We start from the raw sequence: 23,590 nt of genomic DNA, 5'->3' as shown, positions 1-23,590 counted from the left end.
CTGACGTCTGACTTCCTATTGGAGCCCGGATCGGTTTTTCACACACTGCCTCTGGGCAGGCTGCCCCTTTGCATGCCCACACCCCATCCTAGAGAGTCTTTGCCCACAGGAACCCGGGATTGTGGAGGTAGAAGGAAAGGTAGCATCAGGTCGGAATCCCAGGCCTGGGGTGTTAATTGTGGCTAATTTTCCCTTGGCTGTTGAGGGAAGGTATATTGTGTGTCCTAGGGCAAGAGGCTGGGCCAAGCCCTGGCTTTCCCCTCTGGCTGCAGCTCCTTCTATTTGGACAAGACAGGTCTGGCTGGTTAGTCTAGTGACTGGTGGGGGTGGTAGGGAAGCCACAGCCCGTTTCTGTGTGGCATCAGGAGGGCTTAATCTTTGAGAAACAACTCTGGTCCCCAAACACCAGCAGACTGGCAGGGGTCAGGGAGAATGGGGTGGTGGGATATCAGGGAAAAACCTGTCCTGTGTCCTCTGATAGAGCTCTCTGGGGAGAGAGCCAGGGACATAGTTGTGCTGAAGCAGGTACAGGGGTGTGTGTGTGTGTGTGTGTGTGTGTGTGTGTGTGTGTGTGTGTGGGGGGGGGGGGTGAGGGGGTGGGGGGAGGAAGAGAGAGAATTTGAGACTGCACATGTTAGGTGTGTCTGTCTGTGTTTATATCCTTGTTTGTGTCCCTGCAGTCTGTATATATAGATTCGTCAGCATGTCTGGGACAGATTTAGAGATGAAAGGTAAGGCGTGGGATAAAGGTACAGCCTCTAGGAGTAGATGTAGAGGCAGGTGGACTCCAGGCCTCCGGGAGGACTGCTTGGGGAATTGCGTCGACTTCCTTTTGCTGAGTTAGGCTGTGATGGAGGCAGACACTGGTCCTGTGGGGAAGAGAGGATGACTGGCTGAGAATCTCTTTTGCTCCAGTGCTGTGTTGGTGTGATTATCCAAGAAAATGTAAATAGAGGCCTCCCTCCCACTTGGCAGAAAGGATCTCAGAGCCCCAGGGTGTTAGTGTGAGAACCCAGGTGTCCACCTCTGGCTCTGGCTCCTCAGCATCTGGCTTAGGGAGCTGCCAGCTTGTGTCTCCCTACTCCAAGTGCTGGGGTCAGGCCAGGCCAGCAGCTGGGCATGGCTTCCCCGCTTCCTGGGCAAGCTGCCAGCTGGCAAAGTGAGGGGAGGCAGGAGGAGCCCTGGCGAGCACTGAAAGGACCCGCCACAGGCTGAGCCGGTGGCCTAGAGTCTGGTCCCTTGTTAGTAGGAGGGGAGGAGAGGGAGTGGCTTGGCTGCTCTTCCTTTCTGACCCTTGACCTCCATTCAGAACCAGAGGATCCCAGAGTACTAGAAACGTGGTTTGCATTGAAGGGCAGGGAAATGGAGAGGGGTTAATGCCTGGGCTCCTAGAGAGTGCTACTAAGGCTATGGTAAGAAGGGGACAACGAAGGACGTCAGAGATTGGGACCCTCCGAATTTAGGTTTTCTGGTGCTTTTTTTTCTTCAAAGATAAGGATGATATCCGGCTGCTGCCTTCAGCATTGGGCGTGAAGAAGCGAAAACGAGGTCCCAAGAAGCAGAAGGAAAACAAGCCAGGCAAACCCCGGAAACGAAAGAAGCTTGTGAGTATCCTACAGCAAGGCTCAGGAGTCCCCTTTCCAAAGATGACATGTTCTTTATTCATGGCTACCTGGGTAGAGGGGTCCCTAGGGTCAAGAGACTTTACCCCTCTCTCATGCCTCTTGTCTGCCTGTCTTGGACCTGGAACCCTAGCCTCACTTTCTCCAACCCGGTAGAGTCCAGTTGTCAGTGTAACTCACCCTGCCATCTGAGGGAAAGAGTTGAGAGCACATTGTCTCACTGAGGGAGCAGCTCAGTGCCTTGCATGTTTGAGCCCTGAGTTTAATTCTCAATATAGAGGGCAAAGGAAAACATAGTCTTAGAGGAAGAGTGTGTGAATTCAGAGCCTAGAAATCCTCTGTCTTACTGGGTACTTTATTTAACTCCCTGTGCCTCAGTTTCCTCTGAAAAAAAGTGAACAAAAATAGATCAATTGCTGTTTCATAGGGTAGTTGTAAAGATGGAAAGAGATAAAATATGTTTCGTGCTAAGAACAGTTCTTGGCACATGGTGAGAATGAATAAATGTTATTTTTATTTCTCTTCCTTAGGACAGTGAAGAGGAGTTTGGCTCAGAGCGAGATGAGTACCGGGAGAAGTCAGAGAGTGGAGGCAGCGAGTATGGAACTGGACCAGGTCGGAAGCGAAGAAGGAAGCACCGGGAAAAGAGAGAGAAGAAAACAAAACGGAGGAAAAGGGGAGAAGGGGATGGGGGACACAAGGTGAGTAGAGTTAGGGAGTGAGCATCAGAGAGTGGCAGAGGGATGGAAGGACAGCAGAGGGATGGAGGGACAGCAGAGGGATGGAGGGACAGCAGAGGGATGGAGGGACAGCAGAGGGATGGAGGGACAGCAGAGGGATGGAGGGACAGCAGAGGGATGGAGGGACAGCAGAGGGATGGAGGGACAGCAGAGGGATGGAGGGACAGCAGAGGGATGGAGGGACAGCAGAGGGGATGGAGGGACAGCAGAGGGATGGAGGGACAGCAGAGGGATGGAGGGACAGCAGAGGATGGAGGGACAGCAGAGGGATGGAGGGGACAGCAGAGGGATGGAGGGACAGCAGAGGGATGGAGGGACAGCAGAGGGATGGAGGGACAGCAGAGGGATGGAGGGACAGCAGAGGGATGGAGGGACAGCAGAGGGATGGAGGGACAGCAGAGGGATGGAGGGACAGCAGAGGGATGGAGGGACAGCAGAGGGATGGAGGATGTTGCCAGAGCTGGGCCTCGTAAGGGATGGGGGGCAGGAAATGGGTGGATACTAAGAGAGGCATTAAAGGATGATGGGAGAGGAGCCAGGGTGCCCCATCTTACCACCCTGTCCCCCCATTCAGCAGGTGGAGCAGAAGTCATCCGCCACCTTGCTTCTGACCTGGGGCTTGGAGGATGTGGAACACGTGTTCTCTGAGGAGGACTATCACACACTTACTAATTACAAAGCCTTCAGTCAGTTCATGAGGTACACAGAATTGGGAGTCCTTTCAGACAATACTTAATTATTAGGGTGTGGACTGGGCCTCTCTGGAATCTGTTTAAAATCTGAGAAAATGCTTTCTAGAGAAATTCACAGCATGTGCAAAAATACTTTTACACATATTTTCAGTCTACTCTTGGTCTAGGATCTACCAATCCCAGCTATGAGTCCATCTTTCTCTTAGGTTGTGGGACAGAGATCATGAGTCTAATACTAGATTAGAGAATTTTCTAGAACTAGAAGGTAGAAAGGACAGGAAGGATTGAATCTTCTGCTCTGACAGTTCTGATTTTCCTCTCTGTAACTGCTCTAGACTAGACCTGGGTGCCATCATTGGGAATTTTCATTTCAAGTCTTCACGACCCTATTTCTTTTTAAAGATTTATTTATTTATTTATTTATTTATTTATTTATTTATTTATTTTATGTATATGAGGTGCTCTATCTGCTTGTACACCTGCATGCCAGAAGAGGGCTTCGGATCCCATTACAGATGGTTGTGAGCCACCATGTGGTTGCTGGGAATTGAACTCAGGACCTCTGGAAGAGCAGCCAGTTCTCTTAACTGCTGAGCCATCTCTCCAGCCCCAGAACCCTTTCTTAAGCCACAGTAAAAACAAATCATGCACCGAGAGCAATGGGCTTGAGCCGTGGGACTCTGAAAGCAGAGACTCATGCGAATGCCCTGGGTAGGAGTGTCGTTTTACACAGCAGTTTTGGTGCCCTGGATACACATGCTGAAGTTTAACACAACAGTTTAGTGCCCTGCTTTCATCTCGGGCAAGTTACTTAATTTCGTAGGTGCTCGGTTTTCTTACCTGTAAACTAGAAATGCATGCTTGGTAGGAGCCTGTGTGGGTTTGATGGGAGGCTGAATGCATAGCCCAGTGATGTTGCTTCCTCGCCTCAGGGGTATTTGGTAACTGTCTTTGGAAATGTCTTACTTGCACACCTGCTACATAGCCTGTTTGTCAGCACTGAGAATCATAGATATCCTAATAAGAGCTGACCACGCCCCCTAGAGGAAAACACGATGTCTGTGTCTTTCTAACTATCCTGAGGGAAACTGCCTTCAGGTTCCACATAACTGAATAAAACACAGAAAATCAAGGCAAGCGTGCCATTGTGAGGGTGGGACTTGACAGGATAGATTTTCCTCTTAACTTATTTTTACTTAGCTCATTACTTAAATTAATATTTTTCTTAATAGGACATATTTTTCCCCACCCAGGAATGTTAGCATAGACTTAATTGATACAGGAGATGGCAGTATTCCCAGACCATCTGTGAAAAGTCTGAGTTTTCTGCTTCTATATTTTCAGGCCCCTAATTGCTAAGAAGAATCCTAAGATCCCGATGTCGAAGATGATGACCATCCTGGGGGCCAAGTGGAGAGAGTTCAGCGCCAATAACCCCTTCAAAGGGTCAGCAGCTGCTGTGGCGGCAGCGGCAGCGGCAGCAGCAGCAGCTGTAGCTGAGCAGGTGTCAGCTGCTGTCTCCTCAGCCACCCCCATAGCACCATCTGGACCCCCCCCTGCCCTTCCACCACCCCCTGCTCCTGAAATCCAGCCCCCACCCATCAGAAGAGCCAAAACCAAAGAGGGCAAAGGTAGGACCCTTCTTCTTCCGACCTCTGTACCCTGCTTTCCAAACTGCATGGCTTCATGACTCTATAACCCATGCTTTCCCACCATGGTTGCTGGGGAAGAAAATGCTTCCTGGGACGGGGAAAGTAACACCCAGCCTAGAGCTCCCTGTGGCTCCTACTCTAGCAGGATGTGTCATGGCCTGTGGACCTTCTCCCCTCCACATTCCCACGCAGGTCCAGGCCACAAGAGGCGGGGTAAGAGCGCCCGAGCCCCCGATGGGCGCAAGAAGCTTCGAGGAAAGAAGATGGCGCCACTCAAAATCAAGCTAGGGCTTCTGGGGGGCAGGAGGAGGAAGGCGGGCTCGGTGAGCAACCCTCCCCATCTGCTCAGCACCTGTCTGTCAAGGGCTGAATTCCATGGACAGTCCCTGAGGGGAGCTGGGGTGGGGACCCACAGTCTGGGGACGGAGGGTGGGTAGAACCCAGGATGCCTCACTCATGGCAGCGGGGCTCTGGGCAGTGTGTTTTTCAGGGTGATGAGGGCCCTGAACCAGAGGCTGAGGAGTCAGACCTGGACAGTGGTAGTGTTCATAGTGCCTCAGGCCGGCCTGATGGTCCTGTCCGTGCCAAGAAACTGAAGCGAGGCCGGCCAGGAAGGAAGAAGAAGAAGGGTGAGGAGGTCACCATGTGTGAGCCTCTCTGTGACTTATTCCTTTGTTGTTTTTCTTACTTCAGATATTGACCTCTATTCAAACCTTCTGTGTGTCTTTCCCTGAATCCCTTTCTTTTTTCTCTGTTCCCTCTGTCCTGACTGGGGTATGTGACAGTCCTGGGCTGTCCTACAGTGACCGGGGAGGAGGAAGTTGATGGCTATGAGACGGATCACCAGGATTACTGTGAGGTGTGCCAGCAGGGCGGGGAAATTATTCTGTGTGACACCTGCCCCCGTGCCTACCACCTCGTCTGCCTTGACCCTGAGCTTGATCGAGCTCCTGAGGGCAAATGGAGCTGCCCCCACTGTGTGAGTACCTGGTGCCTTCATGGTCCCACCTATCTCTTTCCTTCTTGCTTTCTGCTATGGTTTCCCAGGCCTCTCAGCATTACTCAGAGTCCAGAATCCTAATTGGGTCCTTTCCTTCAACCCCTTATTCCCAGAGTCACTAACTTTGGAAAGTCAGAGTATCTTGTTTGATAGGCCCCGTGAGACTTTTATACACGTCTAGGACTCAGTCATCTTGGTTTTCCTGTCCCCCCTTCTCTTCTGTCTATGTCTGTCTGCGCCTGACCTCCTAGGAGAAGGAAGGGGTACAGTGGGAGGCCAAGGAAGAAGAGGAAGACTATGAGGAGGAAGGGGAGGAAGGAGAGAAGGAGGAAGAGGATGACCACATGGAGTACTGCCGCGTGTGCAAGGACGGCGGGGAGCTCCTGTGCTGTGACGCCTGCATCTCTTCCTACCACATCCACTGTCTGAACCCCCCACTGCCCGACATCCCCAATGGTGAATGGCTGTGCCCTCGATGCACGGTAAGTAGAACCTCATCCTCACAGCGCCCACCATCCAGGCGCCACCTTTCAGCCATTTCTGAGGCCGCGCAGCTCTTCCTTCCTTAGCCCCTACCCCTTGTCCTACCTAACACGGGGTTCTGTTCACCCCTTTCTTTCCTCTTTCTCTTACACGCCCATCCTGAAGTGTCCTGTGCTAAAGGGCCGTGTTCAGAAGATCTTGCACTGGCGATGGGGGGAGCCACCTGTGGCAGTGCCGGCCCCGCAGCAGGCAGACGGGGATCCAGACGCCCCACCCCCTCGTGTTCTTCAAGGCAGATCAGAGCGGGAGTTCTTTGTCAAGTGGGTGGGACTGTCCTACTGGCATTGCTCCTGGGCCAAGGAGCTTCAGGTACAAAGGCCTCTCCTTTCCCAGCACCTAAGATCCCGCTCCCAGCCTCCTGCTCTCTCCTGGCCCTCCGTCCCCTGGGCATCCAGCTCCTTCGCCTTCTTTGGATTTAGAGGTCGTTTCTTCTCCCTTCCTCTGTGCCCCCACCAGCTGGAAATCTTCCACTTGGTAATGTACCGAAACTATCAACGGAAAAATGACATGGACGAGCCCCCACCGCTGGACTATGGATCTGGTGAGGACGATGGGAAGAGTGATAAGCGGAAGGTGAAGGACCCGCACTACGCAGAGATGGAGGAGAAGTACTACCGTTTCGGCATCAAGCCAGAGTGGATGACTGTGCACCGCATTATTAACCATAGGTGAGTCCTTGCTCTGTGCAGAGGCCCACCTGGACCATGACCCTGGTCTAACCATGGCAATGGCCCTACATAAACCAAGTGACTGATTGAAGTTTGGTGACTGTCTCTGCAGCTGCAGCCCTTCCAGCCCTGCTCCTCCTCCTAGGGAACTTGAGAAACCAGGGGAAGCTTAGTCCAGCATTCTTTGTCTCTAGTAGCATAGGATGGGGATGGGGATGAAAACAAGGTCTGAGAGACAGGTCGCCCAGATGAGTGTCTCCAGAGTAGTGTTTACCACCAAAGTGTGAGCAATCAGAGGGGACGCTTGTTGGTTCACTCACTGCTCAGCCTAGTGCCTCGATTCATGGCTGGCACATTTCAGACCCTCACAAGTCCCGTCTGGTGAGTGAGTGATCCTATGGGCTCTCCAGGGTGTTCTGTGATGGGTGTCTTACAGACCATCCCGCGAAGGCTAAGAAAACACATGCTGTGTTTGTTGACACTTTATCAGAACTTTCTGCAATGCGTGATCCATGTTATTTTTCTTTCCTCTCTCGGTCTCCTGCCCAACAGTATGGATAAAAAGGGGAACTACCACTATCTTGTGAAATGGAAGGACCTGCCTTACGACCAGTCTACATGGGAGGAGGATGAGATGAACATCCCTGAGTATGACGACCATAAGCAGAGCTACTGGAGGCACCGGTGAGGGCGGGTGCCCGCTCAGCCGTGAAAATGAAGGGGAGGATGCTGGTCCAGACAGACCCAGGCTTGGGCAGTTACAGCCTTGGCTGGCACTTTGGGTGGGTTTGGTGGGGTAACATAAGGACGAACAGTGAGACCTGGCCAGCCCAGAAGCATGGCCCAGCAGCTAAGAGCACTTGGAGAGGATCAGAGTTCAGCTCCCAGCACCTATACCTGGAGTCACAACTTCCTGTGACTCCAGATCCAGGGGACCAGGCACTTTCTTCTGGTTTCTGAGTGAACACCCCCCCCCCAAATAGACAAATACATACATACATACACACACATACATACATACATAATTATATCTAAAAAAAGTAAGCAGAGGAAATAAGATCTGGTCTGAGAAATGTAGGAGGGGCTGGAGAGATGGCTCAGCGGTTAAGAGCACCCCTGACTGCTCTTCCAGAGGTCATGAGTTCAAATCCCAGCAACCACATGGTGGCTCACAACCATCTGTAAAGAGATCCGATGCCCTCTTCTGGTGTGTCTGAAGACAGCTACAGTGTACTTATATATAATAAATAAATAAATCTTTAAAAAAAAAAAAAAAAAAAAAAAAAAAGAAATGTAGGAGGACACCTGGAAGAGAATGATAGATGCTCAAGGGATCTGGGGTGTGGGGGAAGCATAGGATGGAGCTGGCAAGATGGCTTAGTGGGTAACAGTACTTGCCTCTAGGGCTGGCGACCCGAGTTCATTCTCTAGGATCTGCACAGTGGAATGAGAGAACCAGTTTCTACAGTTGTCCTGTGACCTCCGTCCCCTGTAAATGTAATTAGAGCTTTTTGTTTGCAATGCGCAATGCGTTGGAGAAAGAGAGTGAGAGGACCTGACACCCACTCTTTTCTCAGTGAGCTAATTATGGGCGAGGACCCCGCACAGCCTCGAAAGTACAAGAAGAAGAAGAAGGAGATACAGGGCGATGGGCCTCCCAGTTCCCCTACTAATGATGTAAGTTTTCTTTCCCTGCCCCCAGCATCAGACTGGAGCTGTCAGCAGCCTCCAAACAGTAGCTTTTCTCCACCACTCACCCTTGCCCTCTCCAGGGGGTAGGAGTGCAATACTATCAGCAGTCAGCCCAGTTCCCTCCGAGCTGCCCCTTCCTAGTGGTGCTGCCTGGTGATGATTTAGGGACTGGGAGTGTGTGCGTTGGGAGGGGGAAGGTATGGGGGCGGGGGGAGGGGACGGGACTCAAGACTAGAACTCAGCTCAGTCCGTAGCTGAGGAAATTGTAATCCACCTTTTACCAGTGCCAGGGCGGGGCAGAAGCCCCCTCAGCTGTTCCCTTGAACCTTGCGATGTCTTGACTCCACAGCCTACAGTGAAATATGAGACTCAGCCACGGTTTATCACGGCCACAGGAGGCACGCTGCACATGTATCAGCTGGAAGGGCTGAACTGGCTGCGCTTCTCATGGGCCCAAGGCACTGACACAATTCTGGCTGATGAGATGGGGCTGGGCAAGACCATCCAAACCATTGTCTTTCTCTACTCACTCTATAAGGAGGTGCGTGTGGGGCTCTAGGCCCCCTGGGGGTGGGGCTGAGGCTCAGGGTGGGGTTGGCTAGAGCAGACAGCAGGGAGACTGGTGCACATACCCTTGAGCCTGAACTGATGGCATTCCACCCTTCACTCCCAGGGCCACACAAAAGGTCCCTTCCTGGTGAGTGCTCCACTCTCTACCATCATCAACTGGGAACGGGAGTTCCAGATGTGGGCACCCAAGTTCTATGTGGTCACATACACGGGTGACAAGGATAGCCGGGCCATTATTCGAGAAAACGAGTTCTCCTTTGAGGATAATGCCATAAAAGGCGGGAAGAAAGCTTTTAAGATGAAGGTAAGTCCCTCTGTCTCATGCTTTGAGACCATTGGATCTGTCATTTCTTTGTCCCAGCCAGGAATTCCTCTCCTTATCTTTGTGCCTCTGTGTCTCCACAGTAGACTTTCCTGGGAACAGTGCAGCTCTGTCAGTGCCGGGCATTGGGCTGGAAATTAGAGGCTGTGATCCGTAGTCCCTGATCAGTGTTGAAATTAGAATCCCTGACTTTCCGAGGGAGGGCATCACAGGGTCTGGATAAAGAGCAAGGCTGGAGATGTGGGCGGGGCGTGCTAAGTGGCGGATGAATGGGCAATGCTTCTGTTGGCAGAGAGAGGCACAGGTGAAGTTCCATGTTCTCCTGACATCATACGAGCTGATCACCATCGATCAGGCAGCTCTAGGCTCCATTCGCTGGGCGTGTCTTGTGGTGGATGAAGCTCATCGACTCAAGAACAATCAGTCCAAGGTGAGTGAGATCCCTACTCCGAGGACTTGGAGGCTGTGGAGGACTTGTGTTGACCCTTAAAGAAACTGCAACAAAACTAGTCTGAGTTGTTGTAGGTAAGGCTCCTGTCATAGTGGAGAAGGGACCGTGCTACAGGAGGAAATGGGCTAGGGCTGGGGTCTCTGATCCTGAGGGAAATGGGAATTCAGGAGCTGGCAACTGGGGCAAGTCTGTGAGGTGAGATAGCTGCCTGCCACTGAAAGCCATTTCTTTCCCTTGCCTGTCCTTGTCCCACTTCCTAGTTTTTCAGGGTCCTCAATGGCTACAAGATAGATCATAAGTTGTTGTTGACGGGGACTCCACTGCAGAATAACTTGGAGGAGCTCTTCCACCTTCTCAACTTCCTCACTCCAGAGAGGTTTAAGTAAGTGGCTCACTAAGGCTGGCTTGCAGGGAGGAAGAGCATCACAGAGACTTCTAGAAGATTCACCTGATGTAGGAAATAGAGCCCAAGGTCAGAGGCAGAGAACTTCTCCCCTTGTCTGATTTCTTATCTCTTTGTGTCTGTTAGCAACCTGGAGGGCTTTCTGGAGGAGTTTGCTGACATATCCAAAGAGGACCAGATTAAGAAACTGCATGATTTACTGGGACCACACATGCTTGAGACTCAAGGCAGATGTCTTTAAGAACATGCCAGCCAAGACAGAGCTCATTGTTCGAGTGGAGCTAAGCCCCATGCAGAAGTGAGACTTGGGACAGGCTGTCAGACTGGGGTGGGGCTCGGGTGACAGCTTCCCTACAGTTGGGCCACATTGAAATGATGCCTGCCCATGCTTTTAATCCCAGCACTTGGGAGGCAGAAACAGATGGGTCGCTGAGTCTGAGGTTAGCCTGGTCTACAGAGTGAGTTCCAGGACAGCCAGAGCTACACAGAGAAGGCCTGTTTAAAGGGGGAGGGGGGGAGGGAAAGAAGTGGGTCCCTTTATAATTTATATCTCTTGTATATCTCTACCCTGGTCTTTAGGAAATACTACAAGTACATCCTAACTCGAAATTTTGAGGCCTTGAACTCTCGAGGTGGTGGGAACCAAGTGTCCCTGCTTAACATCATGATGGACCTTAAGAAGTGCTGTAACCACCCGTACCTCTTCCCCGTGGCTGCTATGGTAGGAGCAGAGAGCAGGGGCAGATCATATGGCTGCCTCTCAGGGAGGGTCTGCCTTGGACATCGGGTGGGGCTGGGCTGCCTTTGGCTTTTCCAGGCACTGTCCAGTAAGGAGTGTGCTTGCTGACCCTCGTTTCTCCCTTTCCTCTCTCTTCAGGAGTCTCCCAAACTCCCCAGTGGGGCTTATGAGGGTGGGGCACTTATTAAGTCGTCAGGGAAGCTGCTGCTGCTACAGAAGATGCTGCGGAAGCTGAAGGAGCAAGGACACAGAGTGCTCATCTTCTCCCAGGTGGCCCGCCCCTCCGCTCTCCTCAGAGCTGCTTTCTGTTGCCATTCGCCACCCGGACTTCAGTCCCTGTCCTCATTCCTGTGGCTACTCTACTCTGAAAGGCCGAGATCCTGCCCATAGCCTGCCTTGATTCAGTGGCCTAGCCTTACAGTCCCTGAAGTTGGAATGCTGAGGCCAAAGCCAGTCTAAACATAGAGACAGTGTATTCAAGGAGCAGAGAGCAGATCGTTTAATGGTGGACACTTCCCTTGCTTGCATGAGGCTGTGGATTAGATCCCTAGCACTGGACAAACAAAAGTATCGAAGGTCTGGGCCGGGTGTGGTAGTGCATCCCTTTAATTCAGCCTGCACATAGCAAGTTCCAGGCCAGCTCGGCTGACGCAGTGAGACCTTGTCTTTAAAAATAAAAGGCCTGGCATGGCTGGCTCATCCCTGGATCTCATCCTTGTTCCTAAGAAGAGACTAGGACCAGTTACCAGCCTCGTGGGTGAATGCAATAGGGACCACAGGCCTTTTAGGGTTTTGATGAAAACTATACCTCCACTTTGGAGAAAATCACACACCTGTTTTATGTTACTTTCAAAGTATTTACATAGGTTTCTCTGGAGCCTTTTCATGGGTCTCAGAGAACCTGTGACTTATAAGAAACGATCTTAAATTAAGACTTTGAGATAGAACATGAGGGCAGGGATAGGTGGAGTGAGTAGACGGGGGAACGTGTAGTGCAGCTGGGTGGCTGTGTTGAGGTATGAGGCTTGGGGTTGTTGTGGTAAAGGGTTGCTTTCAGGAACTAGGCCTGAGCTCCTGTTGCATCTTCTGGACTCCTGCTGTCCCCTTGTAGATGACCAAAATGTTAGACCTTCTGGAAGACTTCCTAGACTACGAAGGGTACAAGTATGAGCGCATCGATGGTGGCATCACGGGCGCCCTCAGGCAGGAGGCCATCGACCGCTTTAATGGTGAGGAGGAAAACTGCTTGCTATCTGTGGACACAGAGGGCCTGGGAACATCTGCCATGTCTTAGGATGGGGGATGGTGAGGGGAAGCTGGCAACTTAACTTACACTGGGAGTTGGGATGTCGTGCTTTATAGTCAGAGCATTAGCAGCCAGTTAGGTAAACTTGGCCTCTTCTCATGTCCTAGCTCCTGGAGCCCAACAGTTCTGCTTCCTCCTGTCCACCCGGGCTGGTGGACTGGGCATCAACCTGGCCACTGCTGACACTGTCATCATTTTCGATTCTGATTGGAACCCCCATAATGACATCCAGGTGGGAATGTGCATCCTACACCCCCTGTAACATTCAGCAACATGGCATGGATTCAGGAAGAACGTTGTCCTGCTCAGGGATTGGTCTTAGAGAGAAGGCCTTCCCTTTCCTGACCCTGTGTCAGCTTCTCTCCGTCACTCTCCTGGCTGACATCCATTTCCTCCTGCCTCTGTAGGCCTTCAGCAGAGCCCATCGGATTGGCCAGGCCAACAAAGTGATGATTTACCGGTTTGTGACCCGAGCCTCAGTGGAAGAGCGAATCACACAGGTGGCTAAGAGAAAGATGATGCTGACACACCTGGTCGTGCGGCCAGGCCTGGGCTCCAAGGCTGGTTCCATGTCCAAGCAGGAGCTGGATGACATCCTCAAATTTGGCACCGAGGAGCTATTCAAAGATGAAAATGAGGGTAAGAACGTCTACAGCTCCCTAAAGGTAGTCCCTGGGAACCCCCCACCTCCAAAAAACCTAACTTCTCCTCTCAGCCAGTAAAGGACAAATCTTTTCTTTCTAGTAGTCCTGAGAGAAGGGTCAGCCACCCAAAGAAACAAAACAAAAGACACTAGATTCGAGCCCTCAGGGAGCGGGCATTTCTTCTAGGGCCCAATAAGAAGGAGAAGCATCCCACCCGTCCTGGCTAAACTGTTCCCCAGCTTCTGGCCAACACCTCTGGTCCTCTTCTGTCCCTGTCTCTACCAGGAGAGAATAAGGAGGAAGATAGCAGTGTGATCCACTATGACAATGAAGCCATTGCTCGACTGTTAGACCGAAACCAGGATGCGACCGATGACACAGACGTGCAGAACATGAACGAATACCTCAGCTCCTTCAAGGTGGCACAATATGTTGTGCGGGAGGAAGACAAGGTGAGAGGCTTGGGGGCCACACCCTGTCTCTTCAAGGCCTTTTGTGAAGGGAAATCCATGCCCTCCACTAAATATTGAAGTAGGACTATTCTCTTGCACTCATATTTTTGATTTATTCTCTCAACTTGGTCCCCACCAAAAAGCAACAGTGTACCTCAAACAATTTCTCATTTTGATAGATGAGACTGGGCTTGGAAAGACACCTAGGCACGGAAAGTTCTTGCAGTCACAGAACACGGCTTCTGAGTCTGTCGGGTGGATAAGGGGAGCGAGGAGATGTTTACACTGCAAGGAGGAGTTGGTAGGAAGAATGTGCAGTGTCCAGAAACTAGATGCTGGGTCCGAAAGCATCAGGCAGGATTTGACCAGCGCAGGTGACAGGGATTGGGATGCAGCTGTGGGAGGAGTGAGGAAGGAGGCTACCAGCCTTTACTCTGTCCTTCAGATTGAGGAGATCGAGCGAGAGATCATCAAGCAGGAGGAGAATGTGGACCCTGACTACTGGGAGAAGCTACTGCGACACCACTATGAGCAGCAGCAGGAAGACCTCGCCCGGAACCTAGGCAAGGGGAAGCGAGTCCGAAAGCAGGTCAACTACAATGATGCTGCCCAGGAGGACCAAGGTGCGGGCTGCCTCTTGACGCACAGATGGGGAGGGGAGAAGACGTGGATAGACCTTTGGGGCTGGGGCTGTGGAAAAAGGGAAGGCTGGGTGATTGGGATGGATCAGGAGGAACTTTTCTAAGGCCAGATGGATCCCTGGGGATTTAACTAGGGACTACAGAGGGATCCCGTGAGCACACATGGTTAGAGTAGCTTTGACAGGAGTCACAGTGGTAAAGTATGTGCTACCCAGAGGCTAAGGATGGTTCAGGATATATGGCCCAGAGTCTGCAGTAGGACCAAGGGCAGGGTGGAGGTGGAGAAATGTCCAAGACAAGAATCCAAGTTGAGAGGACCCCAGTATGGTTACTGCTTACCATCGAACCCTCTCTGCCCCGCACAGATAACCAGTCAGAATACTCAGTGGGGTCCGAGGAGGAGGATGAAGACTTCGATGAGCGTCCTGAAGGTGGTGTCTTCTTGACTTTCTGTTTCCGCTCTCTCACTTCACTTTCTAACTTTCTTTAAGTCCACTATTTGAAGATTTATTTATTTTTATTTTTATGTGTATTGTTTTACCTGCATGTATATCTGTGTACAACCTCATGCCTGGTACCTGCAGAGGCTAGAAGAGGGCATCAGATCCACCGAAACCGGAGTTATAGATGATTGCGAGCCACTGTGTGGGTGCTGGAAATCGGACCCTGGGCTCTTAACTGCTGATCCATCTCTCCAGCCCCCGACCCCCTATTTTATGCAATAAAAATGCTTTCTTTGGGGTGGGAATGTGGTAGCACACACTTGTAATGTCAATACATAGAAAGCAGGAGGATTGTGAGTTAGAGGCATGCTAACAACACAGCCAGCCTGCACCTAACAGAAAGAAAGAAAGAAAGAAAGAAAGAGAGAGAGAGAGAGAGAGAGAGAGAGAGAGAGAGAGAGAGAGAGAGGAAGAAAGAAAGGAAGGAAGAAAGGCAGGCAAGCCAGCTGCTTCAGCAGGAAAACGGAAGGTTGCACACTGGAGGGAAGCGTGTCCGTGGCCTCTCCCTTGTTGAATTTGGAGCACATGGCCATGTGGTAGCTGATGCCCTCAGTCAAGACAGGCGTTGAGGTGCAATGCTGCATACATGCAGGCCCAGCCACTAGGAAGGTTAGACAGCATGGCCCAAGTCCAGAGGTGGTGGCCTGGCCAACACAACCTCATCTGAGCACAAACACACATACCCAGAAACCAAACAGGAAAATCATGAGTAAACTTGTCTGTCAGCTGTTGTTATTAGTTTTTAAATATGGCTTCTTTTAGCCTTAGTAGGTTGGTAGCACTGACAACGTGCTTGAAAAAATTAGAGGTGAATGCGACACAGGCTAGCCCTGTGTTTTGCGTATTATGGGGATGGATATAAGGAAGACCAAGGGCTTAGAGGAGGTGGTTTCTCCACTAATCAGTGTCACCCTTACCCTTAGGGCGTCGACAGTCAAAGAGGCAGCTTCGAAATGAGAAGGACAAGCCGCTGCCTCCATTGCTGGCTCGAGTCGGGGGCAACATTGAAGTGAGACTTTGGCCCAGGCACTTTGCATGATCTCTAAGGAGAAAATGGGGGTGGGGGGTTAGGGGATGGGGATGCAGTGGGAATTGAGGACTGGGCCACCAGCGATAGAAAGGACTTCAGGCTCCTAATCATTCATGGCCCTGCCTCTTCGCCCCACCTTCAGGTATTGGGATTCAATACCCGGCAGCGGAAGGCTTTCCTTAATGCTGTGATGCGCTGGGGGATGCCGCCACAGGATGCTTTCACCACACAGTGGCTAGTGAGAGACCTGAGGGGCAAAACGGAGAAGGAGTTCAAGTGAGTGGGTGACTTGCAGATGAATTGAATAGGGCTAAGAGCTTTGGACATTCCTTTCTTCCTCTTGGCTACCATATGATGTGACCTTACTCAGCTGATCACCACCTCTCCCCTGATGTCCAGGCTCTATTTCCTGGGACGTGGACTCAGCCTACCCCACTTCCCCTCAGCAGAGCCTAGAATAAAGGGGCCAGGCCTCCTCCCCTATGGGAGAGGGGTTTGAAGAAGGAGCCTCACCCAGGCTAGCCTGGCTTCACATTTACTTGGCCATGGTAACATGGCAGGAGGAGCTGGTGAACAGGATGAAACGCTGACTGATGGGGCCGAGGAACAAAGTGCCAAGTCTTGGGAGGTGCAATGAGGGAGCTGATGGGGGCCAGCAAATGAGTCAGGATGGGAAGGGCTGGTGTGGCGGAGAGGCCCAGGGCTGGAGTCTTGGAAGCACCGGAGAGCTGAAGTTCAGGTGTTAGTGAGCTCTGCATCAGCTGTATCTGAGCTCCTCCTGAGTCCTTGCAACCCTCCTGTCACCCCATGCTTTTCAGGGCCTATGTGTCTTTGTTCATGCGCCATCTGTGCGAACCTGGGGCAGATGGCTCTGAAACCTTTGCGGATGGGGTCCCTCGGGAGGGGCTGAGTCGCCAGCAGGTGTTGACCCGCATTGGAGTCATGTCTCTCGTCAAGAAGAAGGTATTGGTCCTTCCTCATTGTAGCATCAGGCCAACCGTTTAGTCTCTGTCCTCCTTCTGTCCTTCATCTCTTAGTTCTAGTTCAAGCTGGGGTGATATAGAGGAAACTGGAGCTTCCTATGGGACCAGGGCCAGGAACTGACCCTTGTCCCTGGAAACTCCTTCCCAGGTGCAAGAGTTCGAGCATATCAATGGACGCTGGTCAATGCCAGAGCTGATGCCTGACCCCAGTGCTGACTCCAAACGCTCTTCCAGAGCCTCCTCTCCAACCAAAACGTCTCCCACCACTCCTGAGGCTTCTACAACCAACAGTCCTTGCACCTCTAAACCTGGTAATTGGGAGTCTGGATTGGGGCAGGGAGAGATGAGTGAGGGAGGGCCAGATGTCAGGGTGGAAAAACCTCTGCTTTTCCCTTCTAATGGGATTCATGAAGCTGGACAACTTTGTAGAGGACATGGGTTTATTTGGGCTCACGGTTTTGGAGGTTTGAGGTCAGTAGCTGCATCTGGGGATAAACTTCTTGCTGGCAGAATCCTGGGTCATGCAGGATTGTCACATGGTGAAATGCAGAGAACATGCATGTCTATTCTCCCCTCTCCCTTAAGAGCCACCAGGATTCAACTGTGGGGTCTCACCCCATGACCTTATCTGGTCCTGATTATCCCCTTTAAGCCCCACCTGTAAACACTGTAGTCGGCTACCATTTCTACCGTTCTGTGACTTTACACTGGGCATAAAATTTCAACATGTGAACCTTTAGAGAACACTTAAGCCATATTCAAACCATAGCACTGTGCCTTCACCCACAGCTACTCCGGCTCCAAGTGAGAAGGGAGATGGTGTAAGGACACTGCTGGAGAAGGATGACACTGAGAACCCGGAAGAGAAGCCAGAGAAGAACAGCAAAGTGGGGGAAAAGATGGAGACAGAGGTGTGTTCGCCTGTTCTCTCTGAGGAGGTGGAGTGGAAGGTTTGGAGGGATCTTGGCAACAAAGTGCCTAGGAGCTCTCTAGTCACTTGACTCTCTGTCCTCACTAGATCGATTCTCCCAGCCCTGCCCCATCACTTGGAGAACGGCTAGAACATAGGAAGATTCTGTTAGAGGAGGACGCACCGGGGGTACCTGGAGAGATAGAGCCTGAACCTGGGTACCGAGGAGACAGGGAAAAGTCTGGTGGGTGAATTGTCCTCCCAGCGATGGGGACTTGGGTTTTGGAGTTGCCTCTTCGGGACCTGGGGTGAAAGTAACAGCCGTCTTCACATCTTCTGACCTTCCTACAGCCTCAGAGCCAACACCAGGAGAAAGGGGGGAGGAGAAGCCATTGGATGGACAGGAACACAGGGAGAGGACAGAGGGGGAGACAGGGGATTTGGGCAAGAGAGGTAATGGGCAGAAGGACTGGACACCCAAGTCCTGGAGGGTATCTGGGGAGGCGGAATCTGGGGACAGATGCCTGGTCTTGGGTGGGTAGCTGTTGGGAGAGCCGGTACGGTTGATGCACTAAGTAGTCTTGGGACTTAGAAGGAGGCAGTCCTGAGGTGTGAGCTTTGCACTCTTTGGCCTAGCAGAAGATGTAAAAGCAGATCGGGAGCTTCGACTTGGGCCTCCTCGGGATGAGCCACGGCCCAATGGGCGCCGTGAGGAGAAGGTGGAGAAGCCAAGATTCATGTTCAACATTGCTGATGGTGGTTTCACAGGTGTGGGAGGTTGTCTGTTACCTGCTCCTCACTGTGTCACTGTGTCTGAGGCTGCCTGCTCCATTTAATTCCAAGCACTTTCAATGAACTGGTGCATGCTGACAGTGAGCCTTGACAGTCCTAAGTTACCACCAAACTCCCATTGGTCTCTAACAGTTCTCTTACCTTAATCTTAATGTAAGCCTGTTCATAATTAACTCTACTCCTTACTTCCTAACTTAATGTTTCTCGCCTTTTTGTAATTTAATTTTCTCAGATTTATTTTATGTGTTATGAGTGTTTGCCTGCATGCATGTGTGTGCACCACATGTGTACAGTACCTTTAGAGGTCAGAAGATGGTACTGTATCCCCTGTAAGTGGAATGACAGATGGTTGTGAGCTACCTGTTGGGGCTGTGACCTGAAGTCTGGTCCTTCGCATGAGTAACAAGTGATTCTAAGCACTGCGCTACCCCTCCAGCCCCTCATACAGTTTTTTTTTTTCTTTTTTCTTTTTTTCGGAGCTGGGGACTGAACCCAGGACCTTGCGCTTGCTAGGCAAGTGCTCTACCACTGAGCTAAATCCCCAACCCCCCCTCATAAAGTTCTTAAGGAGCCTTTAATACTCTGTCCTTACTCAGATTTCCATGTGTACGTTCCCAGGGTGATGCAGACCACAAACCTGATGCATTCGTTCTGTTCTTTGCAGAGCTGCACACACTGTGGCAGAATGAGGAAAGAGCAGCTATTTCCTCGGGGAAACTCAATGAGATCTGGCACCGGAGACATGACTACTGGCTTCTAGCTGGCATTGTCCTGTATCCTTTGCATATGTGCAAGATCACAAAGGTTCTCTCAGCTAGGAGAGAAGGTGTCGTGGGGTTTCTGTTGCTTGATAAACACCATGGCTGAAAGAAACTTGGGGAGGAAAGGGTTTATTTCTTCTTACAATTTGTAGCACGTCTTCCAGGGAAGTTAGGGCAAGAGCTGATGCAGAAGCCATGGAAGGGTGCTGCTTACTGGCTTGCTCCCTGTGGCTTGCTCAGCCTGCTTTCATATAGAACCCAGGACCATCAGCCCAGGGATGGCACCACCTGCAGTGGTCTAGGCCCTCCCCCATCAATCATTGATTAAGAAAATGCCCCATAGGTTTGTCTACAGCCCGACCTTATGGAGTCATTTTCTTCACTGATGTTCATCTTCCCAGATAATTCTAACTTCTGTCGGGTTGAGAAAAACTAGCCAGGGCAGAGGGGAACTACAGAGAAGAAGAGTCCACAGTCAGGCAGGGGAAGCTTGTGCCACATTCTGGGGACATCTGGCCAATAATAAATGTTCACAGTCGCATCCATTCAGTTAAATTCCTTGATAGTTCCTTTGCTCTGTTGGCAGCCATGGCTATGCCCGGTGGCAAGACATCCAGAACGATGCTCAGTTTGCCATTATCAATGAACCATTTAAAACGGAAGCCAATAAGGGGAACTTCCTGGAGATGAAAAATAAATTCCTGGCCCGGAGGTTCAAGGTGAGGATGAGAAAGAAGAGAAGTGGGGTGAAGAAGGGCCTTGCTCAGACATGGGCTGGAAGGAATGGTATCATCACGAGACCTGAGGTAACACTTGTGGCTAAGACCCAAGTGGACCTTCGGATGGGAACTGTGGTCTGGCTCACACACTGTGGAGCTGGAGTTTCCAGGGCAACAGGGACAGAGTAGCTCTCTAGTGCTGGGTCAGTCCTTCTACTCACCTGCCTTTACCCCTATCCTGTTCCCTTAGCTCCTGGAGCAGGCGCTGGTGATCGAGGAGCAGCTGCGGCGGGCGGCCTACCTGAACCTGTCACAGGAGCCGGCGCACCCCGCCATGGCCCTCCACGCCCGCTTTGCCGAGGCCGAGTGCCTAGCCGAGAGCCACCAGCACCTCTCCAAGGAGTCGCTGGCAGGGAACAAGCCAGCCAACGCTGTCCTGCACAAGGGTAAGGGCCGCGGTGGCCCCGCGCGGGGGAGGGCCCACAACGCTGCGTAAGTCTTCACCCCGCACCCTTAAAAACTTTCCCACACCCTTTGCCCCCTTACCCCTCTACCCTTTGAACCACTGCCCTCTGACCTCTAACCCCACTTCTGACCCTTTTGGGGTTTAGCTTTACCCCTTGTCTAAGCCCATACCTGATATGGTTCACAGCAGTGACCAGTAGGGTACCAGTCACCTCATAAAGTGGGACCTGATCCCTGTGAGTGGGACCACAGGTTGCACCTGCCATGATCCTGATAGCCTTGGTGTGTGTGTGTCCTTAGTTCTGACCCACAGGTCACTTTCTTTGTATCTCCTTCACCCCATGAAGTGAAAACGACTGCCCATCTACCTCTGGGCAGACCCCATGAAGCTTGCTTTTGGCCCCCAACCTTTTCTCCCACATCCTCCTACCTCGATAACTATGGGTTAGGTCCCAGAGCCATCCTAACCCCCTAACAGAGCCTGGTGTAGCACCTGACTTCTGCCAACCTTAGGTCCTTCTACAGAATGCTGACTCTTTAACCCCCTCCCCATCATGTATTAAAACCGAGTCCCTAAATCATACTGCCCCCATGCCTCCTATTTCCTCCCCATCATCCTGACCCCTAAGCCTCCCTTTTCTAGTACGGGATGTTCTGACAACCCCGACCCCATGTCTTTCAATGTCTTCCCCCTACCTCTTCTCCATACTCTGTCTTTGTCTTTACTCCATCTGTTCTGTGTGGTATCTGGTCTGTTGCTTTCCTCTGAACCACTCTTCTGTCTAATCTCTGCCATTCGGTCCTTGGCCTGTGGTCCTTTGATGTCTGTGTCCTCTCTTTCTGACTGTACTTGTCCATCTGACTGTCCCTTTTTCTGGCTCCATCTCTCTCTCTCTACCTTTCTCTTGCCCTTCTCTCTCTGTGGCCCGGGCCCCAGTTCTGAACCAGCTGGAGGAGTTGCTGAGCGACATGAAGGCAGATGTGACCCGCCTGCCAGCCACGCTGTCCCGAATACCCCCCATCGCAGCCCGCCTTCAGATGTCCGAGCGCAGCATCCTCAGCCGACTGGCCAGCAAGGGCACGGAGCCTCACCCCACACCGGTAACCCTCTTTTCCCTAGCTCATTTTCCTGTCAGTGCCCCTTGTACATATACACAAGCACTGCATCAGAATCCTACACATATAAACAGCCTGCTCCCAACAGTCTGCATCTTGAGTCTCTCTGCCTGGTAATTCTGGAGCTTGATTTTTTTCCTCTCCAGACTGTGGACTACCTAACCCCAGTTTGCTCTCCTAATCCAGGCCTTTCCCCCGGGTCCTTACGCCACACCTCCGGGGTACGGGGCAGCCTTCAGCGCCGCACCCGTAGGGGCCCTGGCCGCCGCAGGCGCCAATTACAGCCAGATGCCAGCAGGGTCCTTCATCACAGGTTAGATGGTGCTTCTGACTCCTTGCTTCTCCCTCACTTTGACCAAACTCCATCCCTGCTTGACTTCCTTGTCTTGCTTTTCTCTCTTCCTTATAAGTGTCCAGTGTTTTAGGAAGAGTTGTTCTGGGCTTGTTCTATCCATTCCCTTTGCTTCTCCCCCGCCCCCCGCCTCCCCTCTTCTGTTCCCATGTCAACCTCAATCAGGAGGCTGAGGCAGGGTTCCTGAGGGTCTGGAGGTTAGCCTGGGCTTGTGTGAGGTGCTATTTCCAAAAGGAAGCCAGCTGGGTGTGGTTGTGCACAGTTAATCCCGGCAATTGAGAGGCACAAACAGGACAGCCAGGGTCGTGTAAGAAAACCCCGTTTCAAAAAACCAAGAAACCAAAAGCCTTACCCATCACAGGATTTCGTATCTTCCACATGAGTTTCCTCTACCTGCTTTCCTCAAGGGGAAAGGAATGTGAACTCCGAAAGGCTAGAGAGTCAGACCTGTCACATCATTGTACAAGAGGAATCTAAGGAAGGCAGTGTTACCTCTAATCTTTCTACATTTATAAGAAAAGTCAGAAGTGGCGAAAAATGACTTAGCAGTAAGGATAGGTTATCAGAGAGTGATGTGTGGAATGTGAGGACTGACTTTTTCTTACCTGTCCTCCCAAACAGCCACCACCAACGGCCCTCCAGTGCTGGTGAAGAAAGAGAAGGAAATGGTGGGGGCGTTGGTGTCAGACGGGCTGGGGCTGGATCGGAAGGAGCCCCGAGCAGGGGAGGTGATTTGTATAGACGACTGACTGGATCCCAGGCCTGCCCTTCACCTAGGCCCCGACCCCGGAGCCGACCCACATCTCAGGCCTTGGGGCCTGCTGCCAACCCTCCACCTTCCCCACCCCTTGGGCCACCACTGGGCTAGGAGCCCTTTTGCCCCTCTATAATGCCTCCCTTCAAGAAGGACCCCTATCTCTCTCCGCCTCCACACACCTTTCCCACCAAACCTTGAAGACTGTGCTGGTGTGAAGAGGTCTGGGTGGGAGATGGTTAGCAGGGTCTTCCAAGTACCCGGATGCCCCACCACCAAATATACAGCTTCCCAGCAAATGAGTGTCCGGGAGGGAGGAGGTGGGGCCTCCCAGGCCTTTCCTGCAGCATCACCTCCACCTCCTGCCAAAGTGGGGGATTAGCCTTGCTGGCCTTTAGGAACTTTTGTGAGATCTTCAGAGAGGAGGGGAACCTTATTACAAAGATGAAAATAGCAGGAGAAGGAGGAGGAGGAGGGGCGGGGCTGCATGGCACTTTCCCTCCCGCTCCCAAAGGGAGGGTAAAACAGCTACAAGGAAGGGAGCGGATTGCTGCTCCTGGCTCAGTTACCTCCTGTGTGCCAGCATCTTGTAGTAGGAACTGTTCTTCTCCCCAGGGACCAAGGACCACCCCCACAGTAATGGTTGGGTGATACTCCCTCAAGCCAAAGAGGAGCTCCCCAACCTGTTCTAGGTGACCTAGAAAGGGTGGGAGAGAATACAGAGGGCCAGATATGGGGCAGACCCCCACTCTGGGGCTCAGGTTTCTGGGGGACTAAATCCTCCCTCCTCAAGGCCTGGATACAGACTAAATTTGAGTAGGTCAGGCCAGGGGCCCAGTCAGGAGCCTGCCTTGCCTTGGGACCAGAGCAACACAGTGGATAAAGGCTAGGGAGATTCGGGCACATTCCCCCTCTAAGGAGGGGCCAGGGAGTGGCAGTTTGCATGGGGAACCCCCATATCCTCCTTGCTGCCCCTTTCCCAGTCTCTTTGCTCCCGCTCCTGGTCTGTCCCAATCCCTTCTTCTGTATCAGGTTATCGGTTGTACATATAAATTATACTTTCCTTTC

At 51.9% G+C, this 23,590-nt stretch overlaps 1 protein-coding gene and 1 non-coding gene across 2 annotated transcripts in view; both read left to right on the top strand.

The window, feature by feature from the left end:
• The window catches only part of Chd3 (chromodomain helicase DNA binding protein 3), a 26,727-nt gene extending 3,137 nt beyond the window's left edge, over window positions 1–23,590 (top strand). The window contains 40 exon segments of the mRNA XM_032911765.1: window positions 1,492–1,604; window positions 2,153–2,323; window positions 2,937–3,061; window positions 4,399–4,685; window positions 4,899–5,029; window positions 5,185–5,335; window positions 5,492–5,685; window positions 5,958–6,188; window positions 6,355–6,558; window positions 6,706–6,917; window positions 7,470–7,601; window positions 8,495–8,594; window positions 8,959–9,150; window positions 9,283–9,483; window positions 9,794–9,931; window positions 10,213–10,334; window positions 10,482–10,571; window positions 10,573–10,653; window positions 10,935–11,076; window positions 11,233–11,364; window positions 12,206–12,323; window positions 12,508–12,632; window positions 12,808–13,039; window positions 13,330–13,496; window positions 13,942–14,119; window positions 14,503–14,568; window positions 15,564–15,649; window positions 15,813–15,946; window positions 16,489–16,633; window positions 16,802–16,964; window positions 17,443–17,564; window positions 17,672–17,807; window positions 17,915–18,016; window positions 18,203–18,331; window positions 19,020–19,128; window positions 19,703–19,835; window positions 20,086–20,281; window positions 21,238–21,401; window positions 21,603–21,729; window positions 22,390–23,590. Coding sequence (XP_032767656.1) covers window positions 1,492–1,604; window positions 2,153–2,323; window positions 2,937–3,061; window positions 4,399–4,685; window positions 4,899–5,029; window positions 5,185–5,335; window positions 5,492–5,685; window positions 5,958–6,188; window positions 6,355–6,558; window positions 6,706–6,917; window positions 7,470–7,601; window positions 8,495–8,594; window positions 8,959–9,150; window positions 9,283–9,483; window positions 9,794–9,931; window positions 10,213–10,334; window positions 10,482–10,571; window positions 10,573–10,653; window positions 10,935–11,076; window positions 11,233–11,364; window positions 12,206–12,323; window positions 12,508–12,632; window positions 12,808–13,039; window positions 13,330–13,496; window positions 13,942–14,119; window positions 14,503–14,568; window positions 15,564–15,649; window positions 15,813–15,946; window positions 16,489–16,633; window positions 16,802–16,964; window positions 17,443–17,564; window positions 17,672–17,807; window positions 17,915–18,016; window positions 18,203–18,331; window positions 19,020–19,128; window positions 19,703–19,835; window positions 20,086–20,281; window positions 21,238–21,401; window positions 21,603–21,729; window positions 22,390–22,517 — 5,909 coding nt within the window. The 3' untranslated portion in view covers window positions 22,518–23,590.
• On the top strand, window positions 16,068–16,207 carry LOC116910732. The gene has a single exon (XR_004389250.1).

Source organism: Rattus rattus, chromosome 9, assembly GCF_011064425.1.
Source record: "Rattus rattus isolate New Zealand chromosome 9, Rrattus_CSIRO_v1, whole genome shotgun sequence".
NCBI lineage: Eukaryota > Metazoa > Chordata > Mammalia > Rodentia > Muridae > Rattus > Rattus rattus.
Note: the sequence above shows the minus strand (reverse complement) of the source record. Positions and strands in the feature narration are given on the sequence as shown.